At 46.3% G+C, this 18,919-nt stretch overlaps 1 protein-coding gene across 15 annotated transcripts in view; it reads left to right on the top strand.

Annotated features, from left to right (window-relative positions):
- Positions 1 to 18,919, top strand: part of CTPS2 (CTP synthase 2) — a 196,239-nt gene that overhangs the window by 97,163 nt on the left and 80,157 nt on the right. For all 15 annotated transcript variants that reach the window (XR_016228542.1, XR_519479.5, XR_016228543.1 and 12 more), the window contains exons 5-12: positions 570 to 686; positions 831 to 914; positions 1,774 to 1,854; positions 6,823 to 6,974; positions 10,776 to 10,908; positions 14,602 to 14,690; positions 16,005 to 16,099; positions 18,784 to 18,846. Coding sequence is in view for 10 of the 15 variants with exons in the window: in XM_089324950.1 (XP_089181076.1) it covers positions 570 to 686; positions 831 to 914; positions 1,774 to 1,854; positions 6,823 to 6,974; positions 10,776 to 10,908; positions 14,602 to 14,690; positions 16,005 to 16,099; positions 18,784 to 18,846 (814 nt within the window). In the remaining 5 variants the exon portion in view is untranslated. The remainder of the gene's footprint in view (positions 1 to 569; positions 687 to 830; positions 915 to 1,773; positions 1,855 to 6,822; positions 6,975 to 10,775; positions 10,909 to 14,601; positions 14,691 to 16,004; positions 16,100 to 18,783; positions 18,847 to 18,919) is intronic.

Genomic DNA, 18,919 nt, shown 5'->3' with positions numbered 1-18,919 from the left:
AGAGAGAGAGAGAGAGAGAGAGAGAGAGGTCTTCCATCCGCTGTTCACTCTCTAGACAGTTGAATGGCCGAATCTGAGCCAATCCAAAGCCAGGAGCTCCTTCCGGGTCTCCCAGGCGGGTGCATGGTCCCAAGGACTTGGGCCATCTTCCACTGCTTTCCCAGGCCATAGCAGAGAGCTGGATTGGAAGTGGAGCAGCCAGGACTTGAAGCGGTGCCCATATGGGATGCCGGCACTGCAGGTGGCGGCTTTACCTGCTATGCCATGGCACCAGCCCGCCCCCTCCCTTATTTCACTTTCTAGTCACCATTGTCTCTTTTCTTTACCTCATCATCCTCTTAAATGTATAATATATTTTTTCATTTTTAACAGTTTCATCGAAGTTTAATTTATAGATTATAAATTTGACCAATTTCCAGTGTGTAATTCAGTGATTTTGAGTATACTTCTCTTCCTGTGCAAGCATCAGTCTTTAGTTCCTATTGTTGATTCATTAAGAATTTTTCTGTTAGTTTGTTTACCACGGAAGCTGTTCGGTCACTTGTGTCTTTTTTGTTTTCCATTCATAGCTGGGAGGTACCATTGGAGACATTGAAGGAATGCCATTTGTGGAAGCATTCAGACAGTTCCAGTTTAAAGCAAAAAGAGAGAATTTCTGTAATATCCATGTTAGCCTTGTCCCTCAGGTGGGCTTTCCAGATAAGTATGTGGATGGCAACTTTGTTCTGTTTGCCTGTGATATTCTGCGTGTCCCCATTTGAAACTGGGGGGTGGGGTGCACGGTTATCCAGAAGAGCTGGCTGTACTGAAAGAGACCCTTTTCTTTTTAGCCCAGTGCTACTGGAGAACAAAAAACCAAACCCACCCAAAACAGTGTCCGCGCACTGAGGGGGTTAGGCCTGTCTCCGGATCTGGTGAGTTGAACTCAGTGGGCAAGTTCACCCCTGAGGTCTCTAGGAGGAGAAACTTCCCGTGTTGGTCCGTAACATTGTTTGAATCCTTTGTGGCTCTTAAATGGTTCCTATGACAATGAGCCTTTTGTGTTTGGGAGCCAGGAAAGGCTTATCTTTATCCCAACTGGTGCATAAATTGGCCATCTGTTCCTCCCCAGGCTCTCACTGGATTGGCCACGTTGACAGCTGGGCAAGTGCGAGGTCCTGTCATTTATGTGGTTCTGGATTCTTTAGAGTGAACATGGAGCCTTGGGATTTTCCTGTGATCCTGCTAGGGTGGGCTGTCACTGCTCTCTTTTTAATCTACACAGTTAGATGCCTTGTAGCATGTTATCCACTTATTGCCAATTGCTAGACCAGGGGTCAGCTGCCTGTTTTTGGAAATAAAATTTTATTGGCACACAGTCACACCTATTTGTCTATAGCTGCTTTCGCACTGCAGTGGCACTGTTGAGTATCTGGGCAGTGACTGCATGCCTCGTAAACCTGAACCGTTTCCCACGTGGCCTTGTAGAGAACTATTTGGCAACCCCTATGCTAGCTCTTTTCTTGTGTTCAACGGAGTGACACTTGTGAGCTTGCCTCTGCACCAGAGACATCTTGATATTTTGAGTTCTTACTGGTACATTTGCGTTGAGTTTGATTATAGTTGCTCAGCCCAGTTTCTGAGAGTCCAGCAGAATGCCCAGAGTGGACAAGCACGTACTTGGACAAGATTCTCTTAGTAAAAAGAAATGAATATAGCGTCTTCCTGAAAACAAATGGCCACTTGAACAGCCTGGTGCCTGCTTGCTGACCTGTGCAAAACTGGCTTTGACAGATCGTCTGCCGAAGTTCAACACCCATTGAGATGCCAGTAAAGGAGAAGATTTCTATGTTTTGTCACGTGAAGCCCGAACAGGTTGGTGCTGCTCTTTAGGAGATTTGTTTTTTTTTTTTTTTAAGATTTATTTATTTTACTTGAAAGTCACAGTTACACATACACAGAGAAGGAGAGGCAGAGAGAGAGAGAGGTCTTCCATCTGCTGGTTCACTCCCCAGATGGCCGCAACGGCCGGAGCTGTGCTGATCTGAACCCAGGAGCCAGGAGCTTCTTCTGGGTCTCCCACATGGGTGCAGGGGCCCAAGGACTTGGGCCATCTTCTACTGCTTCCCCAGGCCATAGCAGAGAGCTGGATGGGAAGGGGAGCAGGCGGGATACGAACTGACGCCCATATGGGATGCTGGTGCCACAGGCGGAGGCTTTACTCGCTGCGCCACAGTGCTGGCCCCGAGACTCTGGGTTCTTTAGATAGGATGCTGGTTTCTTTGCATGGTTACTCCTTCCCTTATATGCATAACGCCAGAGTAGGCTTTTTAACTCATAGTCAGATTACTAGAGAGAAAACCACATGAAGCCACCTTACTGTCTGTCTCTCTTTAACATTGTTTATTTATTTGAAAGGCAGAATTACAGAGAGAGGCAGAGAGACACAAATCTTCCATCTGCTGGTTCACTCCCCAAATGGCTACAATGGCTGGAACTGGGCCAGGCTGAAGTCAGGAGTCTGGAATTCCATCTGGGTCTCCCACATGGGTGGCAGGGACCCAAGCACTTGGATCATCGTCTGCTGCTTTCCCAGGCACATTAACAGTGAGCTGGATCAGAAGTGGAGCAGCCAGGTCTCCAACTGATATGCATATGGCATGCTGGCATTGTAGGCTGCAGCTTAATCTGCTGTGCCACAATGTTGCCATCCCTCACCTTTTTTTTTTTTAAAGACTATCTTCTCTTTATACAGGATTTTCTATTGCTTTCATTCATTTCTTGTGTACCTGTTATAGCTAAACTTACTCAAGCCATATGGGTACATTGACATTTCCACTATCTTTTCTTTTAAAAAAAATTTAAAAAGCATCTATTTTCATTGAAAGGCAGACACACACACACGCACACACAGTTTTTGCATGGTTCAGTTAATCCTCCCAATGACTGCAACAGCCAGGGCTGGCCAGGAACTCAAGCACTTAAGCCATCATCTGCTGCCTCCCAGGGTGCACATTAGCAGCAAGCTGGAATTGGAAGCAGAGCCAAGACTCAAATGCACACATCTGGATATGGGATGCCAGTGTCCCCAGTGCCATGCTCACCATTGCACCAAAGGCCTGCCCCTGCACTATCTTCTGAGTGCTTCCCTGGCCTCAGGAAGCAATTCATTGTTACAGAAACGTTACTGGGATTTGGGCTCAGGTCCCCTGGTATGCAGGACCTCCGCCTGGGTATTCAGTTAGTTAGCTTTGCTTTCCTTTTGCCTTCTCTCTCCCTTGTTCCCAGTAAGGCTGGGCACAAGGAATTGGGGTTGGCTGTCATTTACGAGTGATTTGAGTAGCACTCAGGAAAAGGGTACCTTGCGTTCCTTCACGGTGGCTCATGGCTCTCTGGGATTTCTGTGGCTCAGGAGGCTGATACAGAAACCCCTGCCCCATGCCTGCCCTTCAGTCAGTGCTAAGTCTGAACTACTTTGAGAAATGTGACAGTGGATTGAAGGATTTTCCTGTATTTGTGTGTTGTCATGCCATTTTGGTTTTATAAAAATGTGTAGTCTTTCTATTGGTGAATAGAAGTTTGTTTAGTTCTTAAAAAATTTACTTATTTATTTGAAAGGCAGAGTTAGAGAGAGAGATAGAAGGAGGAGGAGGAGGAGAGACAGAGAGAAATCTTCTATCTACTGGTTCACTGTCCAGATGGCTACAACAGCTAGGGCTGGGTCAGAGCAGGTTGGTTCAGGTCAGGCCAAAGCCAGGAGCTTCATCTGGGTCTCAAGCACTTGGGGCCATTGTCTGCTGCTTTTCTCAGGCGCTTTAACAGGGAGCTGGATCAGAAGTGGAGCAGCTGGGACTCAAGCCGGCGTTTATATGTGATGCTGGCATTGCAGGCCGCAGCTTAACCCACTACGCCACTACACTGGCCCCAAACTTTGTTAATTAAGCAAATTAACTCAGTTTCTGATATAGGAGGACAAAGATTTTTGAGTTGGAGTGCTGCGAACTCTGAGAACCGAAGCTGTTGCCCCAAGTTTATACCACACAGAACCTATAGTCTATATGACTATGGATTCTGAAGAATGTACATTCCCATCAGTCCTTGGGGTAGTTCATTAGTCATTTTTCATAACATCATTTTTTTGATGTGCATTAACTCTCCCACTTCTTAGTTCTATGATATTCATAAGTCCTAGTGAACTTGCATTTGAAGCTCTTCTCTTGTGGATCACTGAGAAGGAGATGAAAAGGGTCACAGGCATCTCTCTGGGTCCATTATCAAGATATTTAAAAAAAAAAGGAAAACCTCTCTCTGGCCTGGAGGATAAATGAACAAATGACTCCCCACTGCATGACTTCCACTTGCAGGAGTTGAGTGGTTCTGAGATTGAGCCTTAGCTAGTAATCCGGATGGAGCCCTGTCTTAGTGATGTGTCACTGGGGAGTGCACAGTGAGGCACGGCAGTCCGAGGATCACGCTGCTGATGCTGAAACAACTTGAGAACCCTCGATTCTCTGGCCACGGGCTTGGGAAGGCTGGACATAGAGTTGGCAGGACATTTCTTGGCATTCATTGAGGATGTGGCAGATCCTTAAATGCCTCCAAGCAGCCCCTTGGATATACTTGGGAGGGTATTGAAAGCCCATTAGAGAGAGAGTGAAAAACAACCCAGCCGTGCAACACCTGGTATTTGAAGGCGCTCATCTCCTCTAATGGGTGTAATTAATTTTACTGTGCTCAACCTGTGCTTGTAAATTTACCCCTATGAAGGGATCAGGGAACAAGGCCACAGACAAAAATGACTGTAGTAGTAGCAGCAGCAAACAAATGAAGGAACATACTTAGAAGACATGGTGTATGTATCCATTGCTACTGCTTGAACTCAGACTTAGGATTTGGTGCACTGGGCCATGTGTCTGGGATATTGAGATGTAAAGCATCCATGCAGGCAGCCATTGTGGGGCAGCAGCTTAATCCACTGCCTGGTTCTCAACTGCATCTCATATCACAGTGGCAGGTTCAAGTCCCAGCTACTCTACTTTCAATCCAGCTTGCTGCTAACACATCCTGGGAAGTAGTGGATGATAGCTCAAGTGCATGGGCCTTTGCCACCCATGTCGGAGACCTGCATGGAGTTCTAGGCTTCTAAGTTTGCTCTGTATCAATTCTGGCTTTTACAGGCATTTAGAGTGAAGCAGCGAAGCAGCTGCTAGAACATTCTCTCTCTCTCTCTCTTGCTCTGCCTTTCAAGTAGATGAATATATATATATACACACACACATATTTATAAAAAGCACCTATGTATCAACACCAATTTTCTGACACCAGCTGGGAATCCCACGCATCAATTCTGACACTAGCTACCCCTAGAGAACATCAAACTCCACATACTCAAAGGTTCAGTCCCTTACAAGAGAGCCCCCTGCTTTACACCCCACCATAGTCTCCAGTACTCTCAGACCACCAATGCTTCTGCCAACTGACTACTAATTTCCCATATCCCCTTAGGTTCGATAATTCAAAACTCAGTAAAGCACCATAAACGGGTTGAAGTGAAGAGCCACATGAAGAGACACAAGGAGAAGATCTAGAAAGGTCCCGAGCCCAGGAGCTCTTGTCCTTGCTAAATCAGGGTTCCCCACCAGCCTGGAATCTCAGTATATTCACCAGCAAGCACCTCTGAGTCTCAGTCTCCAGCATTTGTTTTTTTAGATTTTTTAAAATTTACTTGAAAGGCAGAATTACAGAGAGGAGAGCTCGATCTTCCATCCCCTGGTTCACTTCCCAGATGGCCGCAACAGCCAGGGCTGTGCCAGGCAGAAGCCAGGTGCCAGGGGCTTCCTCCAGGCCTCCCATGTGGGTGCAGGGGCCCAAGGATTTGGACCATCTGCTGCTGCTTTCTCAGGCGCATGAGCAGGGAGCTGGGCTGGAAGTGGAGCAGCTGGGCTTCTTGCAGTGTCGTGTGCAGAGGCTTAACCTGCTGTGCCACAACGCTGGCCTCAGTCTCCAGTGTTTTTATTGGAATCTTATGTAGGCACAATTGATTGAATCATTGGCCATATGTTTGAACTCAACTCCAGCCCCCATTCCCTTCCCAAAGGTCAGATCTGTTGGCTGAAAGTTCCAGTCTCTTGGTTGGTTTTTCTACTGAGCAGCTCCATTATGAAACTATCTGCAGACCACTTGGGCTTGCTGTATTTGCATACAAGGAGACTTTTATCCCTCTGGAAATTTTAAGGGTTTTTGAAGCTCTGTGCCAGGAACTAGGGACAAGACCAGTTATACAGTTGGCCCTTTGCATCTGCAGGTTCAGCATCTGTAGATTCCACCAACCATGGCTTGAACAGATTTTTAAAATTTGCATCCATACAGAACCTGTTCAGATTTTTTCATTGTCATTATCCCCCAAACAATATAGTGGAACATCTATTTACATGGCATTTATATTGTGTTAGGTATGATTTAAAAATTATACAGGAGGATGTGCCTAACTTAGATGCAAATACTGTGCCGTTTTGTATAAGGGACTTGAGCATCTTCAGATTTTGGTATCCATGGGTAGAGGACATTGAAGTGGGTCCTGGAACCCAATCCCCCATGAGGACCAAGGGGTGATTGTATATATTTTTTATGATACCACCACATCCATGGCTCCAGCAGCAGAAGAATGAATTAAGAGAGTTCCGTACTTAACCAGATTTTAATTCTGATTTTTGTTGGGGTTACTGGGTTTCACTGGTTTTCTTGAACTAGTATAAACTGCCACTGTCTTTTGAGATTTCTTTCATTGGTGAGTAATATTTGAATTGACCCATATAAGTGGGGTGTTCTGTCATCACTGATCAGGTCATCTGCATCCATGATGTTTCTTCTACATACCGAGTGCCTGTGCTTCTGGAGGGACAAGGCATTGTCAAATATTTTAAAGAGAGATTGAACCTGCCCATTGGAGATTCTGCAAGTCATCTGCTTTTCAAATGGAGAAATATGGCTGACAGGTACATGCCAGGAATTACTGATGTAATCTTTCCTACTTCTTGGGCTTGGGTGTGGGACTAAGCTAAGACCTATTTCAATGAGTAAGGATGTCACACTGGGCATTCTGTATGTACATGTTTTGGTCTTTTAGCTAAAGCCACATCGCATTGTTATGGAGTTTTGCTGCATTTTTAAAAGATGTTGGAAGTCTTTGATTTTACTATACTTAAACCAAGGGAAATTGAAGTTGTTTGAGTTCTGGAAGAAACTTTTTAAAATTTGGAAAGATTTGATTAATTTCTTAGTTTCTGGGTGTTTTCAGCAGTTTTAAATGTTGCAAGTGTTTGCTTTATCATGTTTGCTTTTGACATTCGGCTAAATTTCCTAAAGAACATCCTTTTGAATGGGAAGTGTCAGCTGTGCTGTCGTTCCTTCCTGTCCTTGTTAACTGTTCAGTATCATGATGAAAACTGCTGGTAGCTTTTAGCCCTGAGCTAACCGTATTGGTTTAAGCAGTTTGTCTAACTTGAAGTTGTGTGGAAATCGAATCCCTGTCCCCTGTGTTCTTTACTAAGTACAGCTGGGGCTCGACTCCACAAGCTCATAGGCTGCCGCTTGTACGGCTCAGGGCACGGGCAGTGGGTGCAGCAGATAGCGATGTAGGTTCTGACCGGCAGCTGTGCTCACCACTATACCAGCAATGCCGCCCGCGGCTACGAGTTCTGGATTCAGACTGTCTCTCTTAAAGCCACATGAGTCTGCGCGGATTGCTTCACCTCACTGGACTTACTCTCCCATCTTGATATCATGGGGGATACCAGGACCCACCTTGTGGTAATTAGGGCACAAAATACATAAAGCCTTCATGTGGAGTTGGGCACTAGGGATTGGCTGTTGATGTTGATAACAGTCATTCAAATGATTTGACGGAATCCCTTCCATTGGTAGATGACTAACCCGACTGACAATCTCGTGCCTTTTCGCTTTGACTTTCTGGGGCGAATGGGATCAGGCATAAAGGGCAGCTCCTGTGCTCTCGTGAGTGACAGTACAATTAAGCCCCGCCCTCTGGTGTGCCGGAGGAATCAGTCATTTTGTAGGGATTTTCTCACTAGTTCGGGGCTGATGCTCTTTAAGCACTAGAAGTTTTAATATTTTAACCCTTTTCCTTGAAAATAGTGCTAAATTATGCTTAAATCCATTTGGTGTTGCTATAGAAAAATCCCTGAGGCTGGGTCCTTTATAAAGAGGTTATTCTAGTGGCCTGAGGGTCCAGACAGCATGGTGCCAGCGTTCTGGCAGTGGCCCCTGGCTGTGTCACATCCTGGAGGTGGCATGGAAAGGAAACCGCTGTATGGAAAGGAAACCACTGTGTGCAAAGGTGGCATGGCACGTGTATGAACAAAGGAGCAAGAGGGGGCTGGGCTTGCTTGTTTACAGTGGCCCCTTCTCCTGGGAACTCAGTCTATTAATCCACTCAGGAGGGTCCAGCCCCCATGACCTCAATACCTTTCAGCAGGTCCTCTTCTTCAAGGTCCCAGGTCCCATCACCTCAATACTGCCATACTGGGTCCCAAGTTTTTAGCACATGAACCTTTGGGGTAAACCACACCCAAACTGTAGCATCCTCTAGGCGTCTGTATGTTTCCAACCAGATGTTTCATTTTTGTATTATTTCCTGTGGCTGCCATAACACATTGCCACAAACTGGGTGGCTTAAAACAAGACAAATTTATTCTCTCACAGTCCTGGAGGTCGGAAGTCCAAAGTCAAGGTGTCAGCAGGGTTTGTTCCTTCTGGAAGCTCTGAAGGACAATCCATCCCTGTGGCTTCTCGTGACTGTCAGCTGTCCTTGGCTTGTGGCCGAATCACTCCATCTTCACCTGCTCCCTTGTGTTTCTAACCCTTCTATTTTATAAGGATGCTGTTGGATTTAGAGCCTGTCCTAATCCAGGATGACTCCATGTGGAGATCCCTAAATTAATTGTATCAGCAAACACTTTTTCCAAACAAGGTCACTTTCACAGCTTCTGGGGAATATTTTTTTTTGGAGGGGGGCACTATTCAACTCACTGCAGTCTTCAGACAAAGGAGAGGTGCACTGGTGTCTGTGCAGCATGCTTGCTTCACTGGTCATGGTGAGATGCAGTGTCTTGTCTTGAGCAGCTGTCCCCTCAGCACATCTCCAGAGAGAAACAGGGAGGCAAACAGAGGCCACAGGAGCAGCCTCGATCATGGAGACCTAGAGCTGCTCAGAGGCCGGGGGTGGGAGAGGATCTAAGGCCACAGTGGGACACCCGAGCCCCGCCTTGGGACCTGCCTGTGCTGGGTGGGGCTGCAGAACAGACTCTACCTCCACCTCCTGTAGCGGATCACAGTGGTGTGAGAGGCCTGGCCTTGCACACCCCAGGGGTGGGCGATGACCAGGTGGAGGGCATGAAGGTGCTGCTCAGCTTCTCTGGGAAGTGCAGATGGAGACGGCAGGCGGGGTGAGCCCAGGGAACCTTCCTGCACAGCACCGCCTCCAGACTAGGTGTGACCTGGAGACTCACCTGCTCCAGCTGCCCTTAAGCGAGACTTCCTGCCCCCGAAGCCCAGACATGCACGAGCCACAGGAGAGCCCCTGCTGACTCCAGCGCTGCTCCCTTCTAGGGGCAGGGCTGACCTCTCTGCTGTCTGAGGAGAAGGGAGAAATTGGTGAGGCTTTGTTGCAGCACCTGCTGTGCTCAAAGGCAGCTGTGAGGGCCAGGACCGATGGGTCGCACGTGAGGCCGGGAAGCACCTGCAGCTCCCGTTGTCTCATGTTCCACTTGCTTCCGCTTGCTCTCTCTTACCTGTGCCCTCTATGGAGAGGTGGTAGGAGGCACAGACAGCTGCCCAGCCTCCAGAGCAGCATCTCAGGTGCTTTAGCCCGCTTCCCAGAAAGCCACCTTTCCTGTCACTTTTGACTTAGCTTCTTGTGCATTCTCCAGCCAGCTTGGTGGCAGTCATGTTTCCCTTGCACCCTTTGATGATGCTGAGATGAAAGGCGGATACGCCTCATGGCAGTAGCTTTTGTTCTAAGGTGTTAGGGGAAGAGCTAGCTTCAAACCCTAAAACATCTTCTGTGCAAGATGACATTTCTGCATGCTTAATACCAGACCAGATATTTTTCACGTTCCTTGAACAGATTTCCTGACAAAAGCAACACTAAAGACTGTGTCTTTAATGGTGAAATGTGATTGAGTGTCTTCTGTAGAATGGAATTTTCTCATAAAAATGATCTAAATGGCTTGTAATATTTTAAACAGTTCTCTGCACCATTCTTCAGGCATGTGGTGAATAACCAGACTTTTGTGGGCCAGCTGGGAGTGTAACAATTTTAAATGTAGACACTTTGAATGCATTTTTTTATACAATGTCACCTTATGAAGTTAATATTGGAATGCTTCCTGTTGACAAGCAGAATGCATTTTCTTATACAATGTCACCTTATAAACTAATTTATAAGCAGTTCATGTTTGTGAGATGGGGGTAGCTTTTTAAGTTTTAAATTTTTAATACTTTCAATTTTCTCTGATATACTCATTTATATTTGTACTTGTTTATGTAAGCCAACGTTGGGATTTCTTATGATTTTGAAGTCTGTTTGGTGAGCAGATTCTGTTCTTTGTGGAGGGAAGGCAGAATTTGCATCAAGTACATCAAGTGGGTGGGTTGTCTGTTTTGAAAGATTTTAAAAGAGTAAGACTAGGAGCAATGGTATGGGTGCTGCCATGGCTATTGGTGACAGTCTGTTCCTTGCATAGGAGGATAACCTTTGACCTTGTCTTCTTTCCAAGATATGAACAGTTACAGAAAACGTGCTCCATAGCTCTGGTTGGCAAATACACTAAGCTCAGGGACTGCTATGCCTCTGTGTTCAAAGCCCTGGAGCATTCAGCCTTGGCCATCAACCACAAGCTGAATCTGATGGTGAGTCCCAGGTGCTCTGCTGGGTAATGTAGTCATTCGCTCGAATGGCTCACGTGCCAAAGAGGCACGTTGTGCTGAGGGTGTCTGAGACCACCCCCAGGAGTGCTGATGCATTAGGAAGACCCGCGGGGCTCAGCAGATAGTCACACTTATGGCTAAGGTTTATTCTAGCCAGAGATTACAAAGCTAAATTAGGAAAGGGAAAAGTTGCCTGGGATGAAGTCTGGGGAAACCTGTGTGCTTCCAAGAGTAGCCCCCTAGCAAAGTCCCCTGGGTTCAGCATCATCCCTTTGGCGAGGAGTATTGGTAATATACGTAAAGAGCTGCCTGCCACGGATGCTCTCTGGAGACTCAGCACCCAGGGATTTGACCTGGACTGGTCACGTGAGTATCCTAGCCATAGCATGCACCAAAATCCCAAACTTCCAGAAGGAAAGTGGTGCTCAAGCACAGATCATGTTGGCTTGCACAGACACTTTAGGCACAGTGAGCCCCTCTGCTCAGTTCTTGGAATGGTAGGGAACTTTTTGAAATTCAAGTTTCCAAATGTCAGCCAGGGGCCAATCTTGTAAGCAGACCTTGCCAAGGACAGCAGTCAGGACTTCTATGTTAACCTTTGTGGCACTCAGATTTAAAGCACATTTCTGAAATTAGGTTTTGTGTATCTGGGTAATTTATACTGTGCTTCATGCTCATTTAAGTGCATAGTATTTGCCTAACAAAATAATAGAACAGTTTTCTCTTTAGCATTAAGATAGAATCCAGATTTTTATTTCTAGAAATAATTTTATTTCTGTATTTGAAAGAAACGCACACACATGCAGGGAGAGAAAGAGAGAGAGAGAGATCTCATCTGCTGGTTTGCTCCCCAAATACCTGCAATTGCTGAGACTGGGCCAGGCTGAAGCCGGGGGCCAAGAACTCAATCCGATGTGGGCAGCAGGGACCCAAATGCTTGAAGCATAACCTGTGGCTTCCCCGGGTGCACATTAGCAGGAAGCTGGAATCAGAAGCAGAGCTGAGCCTCAAACCCAGCACTCTGATGTGGAATACAGGAGTCCCAAGTGATGGCATAGCCGATGTGCCATACACCCACCCCAGAATCCAGGGTTTTTTGTTTTGTTTTGTTTTGTTTTTGACAGGCAGAGTGGATAGTGAGAGAGAGAGACAAAGAGAAAGATCTTCCTTTTGCCGTTGGTTCACCCTCCAATGGCTGCCACGGCTGGCGCGCTGCGGCCGGCGCACCGCGCTGATCCGATGGCAGGAGCCAGGTACTTCTCCTGGTCTCCCATGGGGTGCAGGACCCAAGCACTTGGGCCATCCTCCACTGCACTCCCTGGCCACAGCAGAGAGCTGGCCTGGAAGAGGGGCAACCGGGAAAGAATCCGGCACCCCGACCGGGACTAGAACCCGGTGTGCCGGCGCTGCTAGGTGGAGGATTAGCCTAGTGAGCCGCGGCACCGGCCAGAATCCAGGTTTTTAAAATGCTGAACAGCTGGCCTTTTGTATTCATGGGTTCTACATCTGAGGTTTCAACTGATTGCAATTTTTTTCTTGTCTTTATTTCCTAAGCAATACGGTGTAGGCACTATTTACATAGCACTTACGTTGGATTAAGTATTGTAAGTCATCTAGAGATGATTTTAAAGTGTTCAGAAGGGAGCAGGTATTCACCTCAGTAGTTAAGATGCCGGCTAAGACACCCATGTCCCACACTGGTGTGCCTGACTTCCATTCCCAGTTCCATCTTTTGACTCCAGCTTCCTGTCAATTCAGACCTTCATGGCTTAAGTAATTGGGTTCCTGCCACCCATGTGGGAGACCTGGATTGAGTTTCCAGCACTCAGCTTCAGTCCCAGCCCGGCTCCAGCTGTTGTGGACATTTGGGGAGTGAATCAGTGGATGGGCACGCTCTCTGTCTCTCCGCATCTCAGAAACAATAAAAAATACAGGAGGATGTGCAGTCTATTCCAAGTGGTTTCAAATGTAAACTCTGTGTCGTGAAATCTCAGCCTCATCCTTTTCTTGTTTTAAAAGATTTATTTATTAATTTGAAAGGTAGAGTTACAGAGAGAGACAGAAATAGAGATCTTCCATCCACTGGGTCACTCCCCAAGTGGCTGCAACGACCAGAGCCGCACCAGGCTGAAGCCAAGAGCCAGGAGATTCATACGGGTCTTCCACGTGGGTGACAGGGGCCCAAGCACTGAGGTCATGAGCAGGGAGCTGGATCCAGCGTGGAACATCCGGAACATGCCTATATGAAATGCTGGCATGACAGACGGCAGCTTTACCTGCTACGCCACAATGCTGCCCCCAAATTTTAGCTTCTTTTTTGTTGGCTTTCCAGTTTTCTTTTTAAATTTTACTTAAGTTGTACAAGTTTCATGTATTTCATATATGCACATTTAGGAACATAGAAATACTTACCCTCCCCTTCTTCCCACCCACACTGCAACCCTTCCTGCTCCTCCCTCACATTCCTACTCTTAATTTTTACGAAGATCTATTTTCAATTTATTTAATGATCATATAGTTAACCATACACTAAGTAAAAGAGTTCAACAAATATTATGAAGAAAAAAAAAAAAAAACCAAACCCGCACTGCTCCTCAATGGGAGACACAAGGGCTGTAAACAATCATCCAATCTCAAAATGTCCATTTCACTGCAATACTTTACATTTCAGTTACTCTATTGGTTACCTTGGATCAGGAAAAACATGATGTCTGTCTTTGGAACTGTCCTATTTCACTAAGTATAATGGTTTCCAGTTATGTCCATCTAGTTGCAAGACAGGATTTTTTTTTTTTTACAGCTGAGTAGTACTCCATAGTGTATATATACCATAGTTTCTTTATCCAGTCAACCATTTATGGAAGATTTAGTTTCTTTAACAGTTTTATTTATTTATTTTATTTGAAAAACATACATACATCACTTCCTCCTTTCCCCCTCCCCCACTGCGCCGCACACACAGAAAGCTCTACCATCCGCTGGGTGCATTCCCCAAATGCCCACAACAGCAGCTAGAGGTGGACTAGACTGAAGCCCGAAGCCTAGAAATTAATCTGCATCTCCCGTGTGCGTGGCAGGGACCCAACCACTTGAGCCATCAACTTTGCTACCCAGGATGCACATTAGCAGGAAGCTGGAATAGGGAGCAGAGCCAGGACTCAAACACAGGCACTCTGTCATGGGATGCAGGCATCCTAAGCAACCTCTTAACTGTGCGCCAAGTGCCTGTCCTGGGGGCTTAGCCTATCATATTCCTAGAGATCTTTCCTGATGCCCCTCCTTTTCTTTCCAGTAGTGTTGTGCTGGAAAGTAGATATGGCTCTGAGCTACTTCCATGGCATTCTCTTCTTCTTCTTCTTCTTCTTCTTTTTTTTTTTTTTTTTTTTTTTGACAGGCAGAGTGGACAGTGAGAGAGGAGACAGAGAAGAGAGAAAGGTGGCATTCTCTTCTTTGCCCATAATAGCTACACTATTATGTGGGTGCCTGTTTATTGTGATTTTTCCATAATCTTCCTGAATGATTATAAGAGTTACAAAATAGGGATTGTATGTTTCTATCCTGCTGAAGCTTTGCATAATTATTATTTGAATGATCATGTCATAGTGTTAGATGGCACTAATATTTCTGAGTGTATATTTTTCTTATTGCCCCTTTAATCTATTGAATGTTTTTTAGTACATAGACTCCCTCGACCTGGAGCAGATCACCAAAACGGAGGAGCCAGTGAAATTCCACGAAGCTTGGCAGAAGCTGTGCAAAGCTGAGTGAGTACTAGGGACTGTCCACAGCACTTAGGACAATACCTGTGTGCTTTTTTCCATAATTATTCCCACTTGGACCACATTCATACTGCATTGCTTTGAAATGTGCATGTCAACATTGGTGGCATGTGCAATGGAGATAGTTTTATTCGGGGAAGATGGGGAAGTGTGCTCGTTCTACTGAAAGATGCAGATAGTGATTACCCATACCAAGTGAAAGTACAAGAATGACAACCTCCTCTCTTGATTGTATTTTCTTTTACACGTGTTTTGATTCTAGGCTTTATTTTTAAAGGGATTGACAGAACTCTTGGGGGCAGCATTGTATTGTAAGGGTCGTGACCCAGCTGGTTTTTCTCTTGAACTCTTTTAGTTTTTTCAACTGGGAGTGTTGCCTAGGGTCTTCTAGCCAGAAATTTTCATTACTTCTACTTAGTTAGCAATTGAAATCTGAGGCTGATTTTGCCACTTTAACTCTTTCTGATTAAGTAAGAGAACTTAACATTTTTATAACAGTGCTTTGGAAAGAGGCCCTAACCTATTTTTATTCGGATTCTTCTCCCAGTGGCTTTCTTAACAGAATTGAGTTTCCCACTATGTCGCTTCCCCTCTTCGAGGAGGAATGACACAGGACCCTGCGCTGTTCTTTCGTCTGCTCGGCCCTCCCCGGGTTTGCTGCTGGTTCTTCCCGGGTTGGCTACCGACCCTTCCACCTCCGTGGAAGGGCGGTTCCCCCTGCCACTTTCCCCACTTCCGCGGGGGAGCGGCACACCGCCGGCCGGCTCTCTCGGGGGCTGCACAGGTGTTCCTTCAGATAGATGTTCCTGGTGCATGTTGTCTCTCTCCTCCTTTATAGTCCTCTTCCACCAATCCCAACTCTGCTACCCACACGCCGAGTACGCTGCTCTCCTCCAATCAGGAGCAGCTCCTGCAGCTTGTCAAGTTGGTGAGAGGCAGCTGTGTAGAAGCTGTTTTCTCCTCTCCCAGCACCATATTGTGGGAGAGCAGATGCATAGAATGTCTTAATTCCAGTAACTTAGTCTAGTCCGAGTTGCTCCCAGTTGCTCCCCACACCACTAACTGCTCAGATGCCACAGAAAATATATATATCAAGGTCAGCTGTGTGAATTTGTCACAACTTTTTCAAAACATTGAGAGAATTTCAAGAAATCCAAGATGTGAAATTGTGTAATCAGTTCTAAAAATACACCGTAAGCCTTGGATTTGGGATCAGTAAACATGAATGACTGAAAACAAAAGTTTTACAGATGACAATAATGGATGATCAAATTTATGCTTGTCTTGTATTGATTTCAGTGGTATTCTTGTGCCCGGGGGCTTTGGAATCAGAGGAACATTGGGAAAACTCCAGGCAATTTCTTGGGCAAGGGCAAAGAAGATTCCTTTTCTGGGTAAAATGCATGTTTCTTGATATTAGCTATAAGAGATAAAACTTTGAACTGTTTCTTATTATGAGAGTATGAACTCAGATTTGAAACTTCAGGCACCAAATACTCTGTTACAGGTATCAGCAAACTATATCCTGCAGGCCAAATATGGCAGACATCCTGTTTTTGTAAATAAAGTTTTATGGGGACATACACCAATTTGTTTATGTGGAGTCTTCAAAAAGTTAAAGGAAAATGCATATCATGAAAAAAACTGCATGGATTTCATTTTTTTTCACCAAAGTGAACTTATCTTTTAATTCCATTTCCCATGAAGTTTTAGAAGTATGCTCCTATTGTCTGTTACTATTCCTATGGTATAACAGTAAAGGAGACCCTATGGCTTGCAAAGCTTAGAATGTGAGCTTTTACAGAAAAATTGTGTCTTCCTCGGAGGGCTTGCCACTGTTCTGGCAAGTTCTGGGTAGTAAGAGGCTGGGAGAGGTCTCTGCCTGCACCTGCTCTTAACCTGCTCCGATTCCATTCCCAACTTACCACTTCAAGTGAAGAACCATTCAAGAGACTGCCACAGTTGGCTTTCTGATCAGAAAAAAAAATGTTTCATTCTAGGAAAGATAATAAAAAAAACCACCCAATGTCACAGGAATAGCTCCATGAAAAGTTGGTAGAATTGGGACTTCTGAGGCTGGCGCAGTGGCTCAATAGGCTAATCCTCCGCCTAGCGGTGCCGGCACACCGGGTTCTAGTCCTGGTCGGGGCGCCGGATTCTGTCCCAGTTGCCCCTCTTCCAGGCCAGCTCTCTGCTGTGGCCAGGGAAGGCAGTGGAGGATGGCCCAAGTGCTTGGGTCCTGCACCCCATGGGAGACCAGGAGAAGCACCTGGCTCCTGCCATCAGATCAGCATGGTGCGCCGGCCGCAGCGCACTGGCTGCAGCGGCCATTGGAGGGTGAACCAATGGCAAAAGGAAGACCTTTCTCTCTGTCTCTCTCTCTCTCACTATCCACTCTACCTGTCAAAAAAAAAAAAAAAAAAAAAAAAAAGAATTGGGACTTTTGAATGCTTTCGTCCAAATTGCAGAGTGTGGCTTCTGTAGCAGTGAAAGCAGCTGGAATGAGCCTTGAGGTGGACAGGCCGGCCTGCAGCCGGGGGTTAGCAGGAGGGGCTGTGCAGAGAGCTGAGCTTCGCACTGGGCTTTGCACAGATTGCTGGGTTTATGAACCAAGTGGATAAGCTTTGCTGCCTTTTACTGTCAGTGGACTTTATTTTCCCCACTGCCTGCTCTTTGATTGGCCTCCTAGACTCTGTCCTTTTGGGACCCATACCCAAAAGCCAAGAGTAACTTCCCTGATACATTGTTTTGTTTTACTGGTCTAAGCCCATCTAAGCCACTGTTTTGTTTTGCAGTAATGATGCCTAAACCTCATATAGTGTTCACTGTATAGAATCCTTTGCAAGTCTTTAGTATTCTCACTCTCTCTTTTTTAGATTTATTTTATTTACTTGAAAGGCAGAATAACAGAGAGAGATTTTCCATCTGCTGGTTCACTCCTCAAATGGCTGCAATGGCCTGAGATGGGTAAGGCTGAAGCCAGGAGCCTGGAGCTCCATCCAGGTTTCCCATGTGGGTGGCAGGGCCTAAGCACTTGATCTGTCATCCACTGCTTTTCTAGATGCATTAGCAGGGAGCTGGATCGGAAATGGAGCAGCTGGGACTTGAACTGGTGCTCATATGGAATGCTGTCATCACAGGCGGCAGCTTAACCCCCTGAGCCACAGTGCTGGCTCCTTCAGTTCCATTTTGTGTCTCCTTTCCTGCTGTCCCCCACAGTCAAGCCATGATGGAGGTGCCAGCCTTCCTGGATTTTTTCCTGCAGTGAAGTCCATGGGGCTGTTCTGTAGATTAGCAGCAGGATGCTCTTTTTTTTTTTTTTTAAAGATTTTATTTATTTGAAAGGCAGAGTTACAGAGAGACAGAGGCAGAAGACAGAAGAGAGAGGTCTTCCATCCACTGGTTCACTCCTCAGATGGCTATAATGGCTGGAGCTGTGCCGATCTGAAGCCAGGAGCCAGGAGCTTCTTCCGAGTCTGCCATGTGGGTGCAGGGGCTCAAGGACTTGGGCTATCCTCCACTGCTTTACAAGGCACATTAACAGGGAGCTGCATCAGAAGTGGAGCAGCTGGGACTCTAACTGGCGCCCACATGGGATGCTGGCACTGCAGGCAGTGGCCTTACCTGCGACAACATAGCGGCGGCCCAGCAGGGTGCCCTTTAGATGCTAGCCCCCTAGCCAGCCCGAGACTGCCCTCAGGCCAAGGCCACACTTTGGCAGTGCAATCACCTTGGGAAGGAGTGTGAAGTCTCAGCCTAAGAAGAATCCCTCTTAGGTTAGGTAAGAAACTCCTTGCAGGAAGCAGGGGCCCTGGGACAGCCCTGCAGCCCACACCTTTGCCCCGATGTAGGGGCAGATCTGGGTGGCTGCAGATCTGCCTGTTGGACCCTTGCTGCTCTCTGCCAGGGACCGACCGCCTCAGTGCCAAGGGGACAGCAGAAAGCACCACTTAGGCCGAGCCTTGCTCTCTGGGACTTGTACTCCAGGCAGAGGAGACAGACAGCAAACAAGGGAGCAGAAAATATGAATAAACGCAAAATGTGTTCATTAGCTTTGTTTCTGTGTTTTTGAAAATAGGAATTTGCCTTGGGATGCAACTAGCAGTGATAGAGTTTGCAAGGAACTGCCTTAACTTGAAAGGTAAGAGCGAGGCTCGCTAATACCCGTGTGGTAAAAGAAAAACTTACATTTCAGCTATTTTTCAGAAGTATTG

Source organism: Oryctolagus cuniculus, chromosome X, assembly GCF_051225735.1.
Source record: "Oryctolagus cuniculus isolate XC-2025 breed Fujian yellow rabbit chromosome X, ASM5122573v1, whole genome shotgun sequence".
Taxonomy (NCBI): Eukaryota; Metazoa; Chordata; class Mammalia; order Lagomorpha; family Leporidae; genus Oryctolagus; species Oryctolagus cuniculus.
Note: the sequence above shows the minus strand (reverse complement) of the source record. Positions and strands in the feature narration are given on the sequence as shown.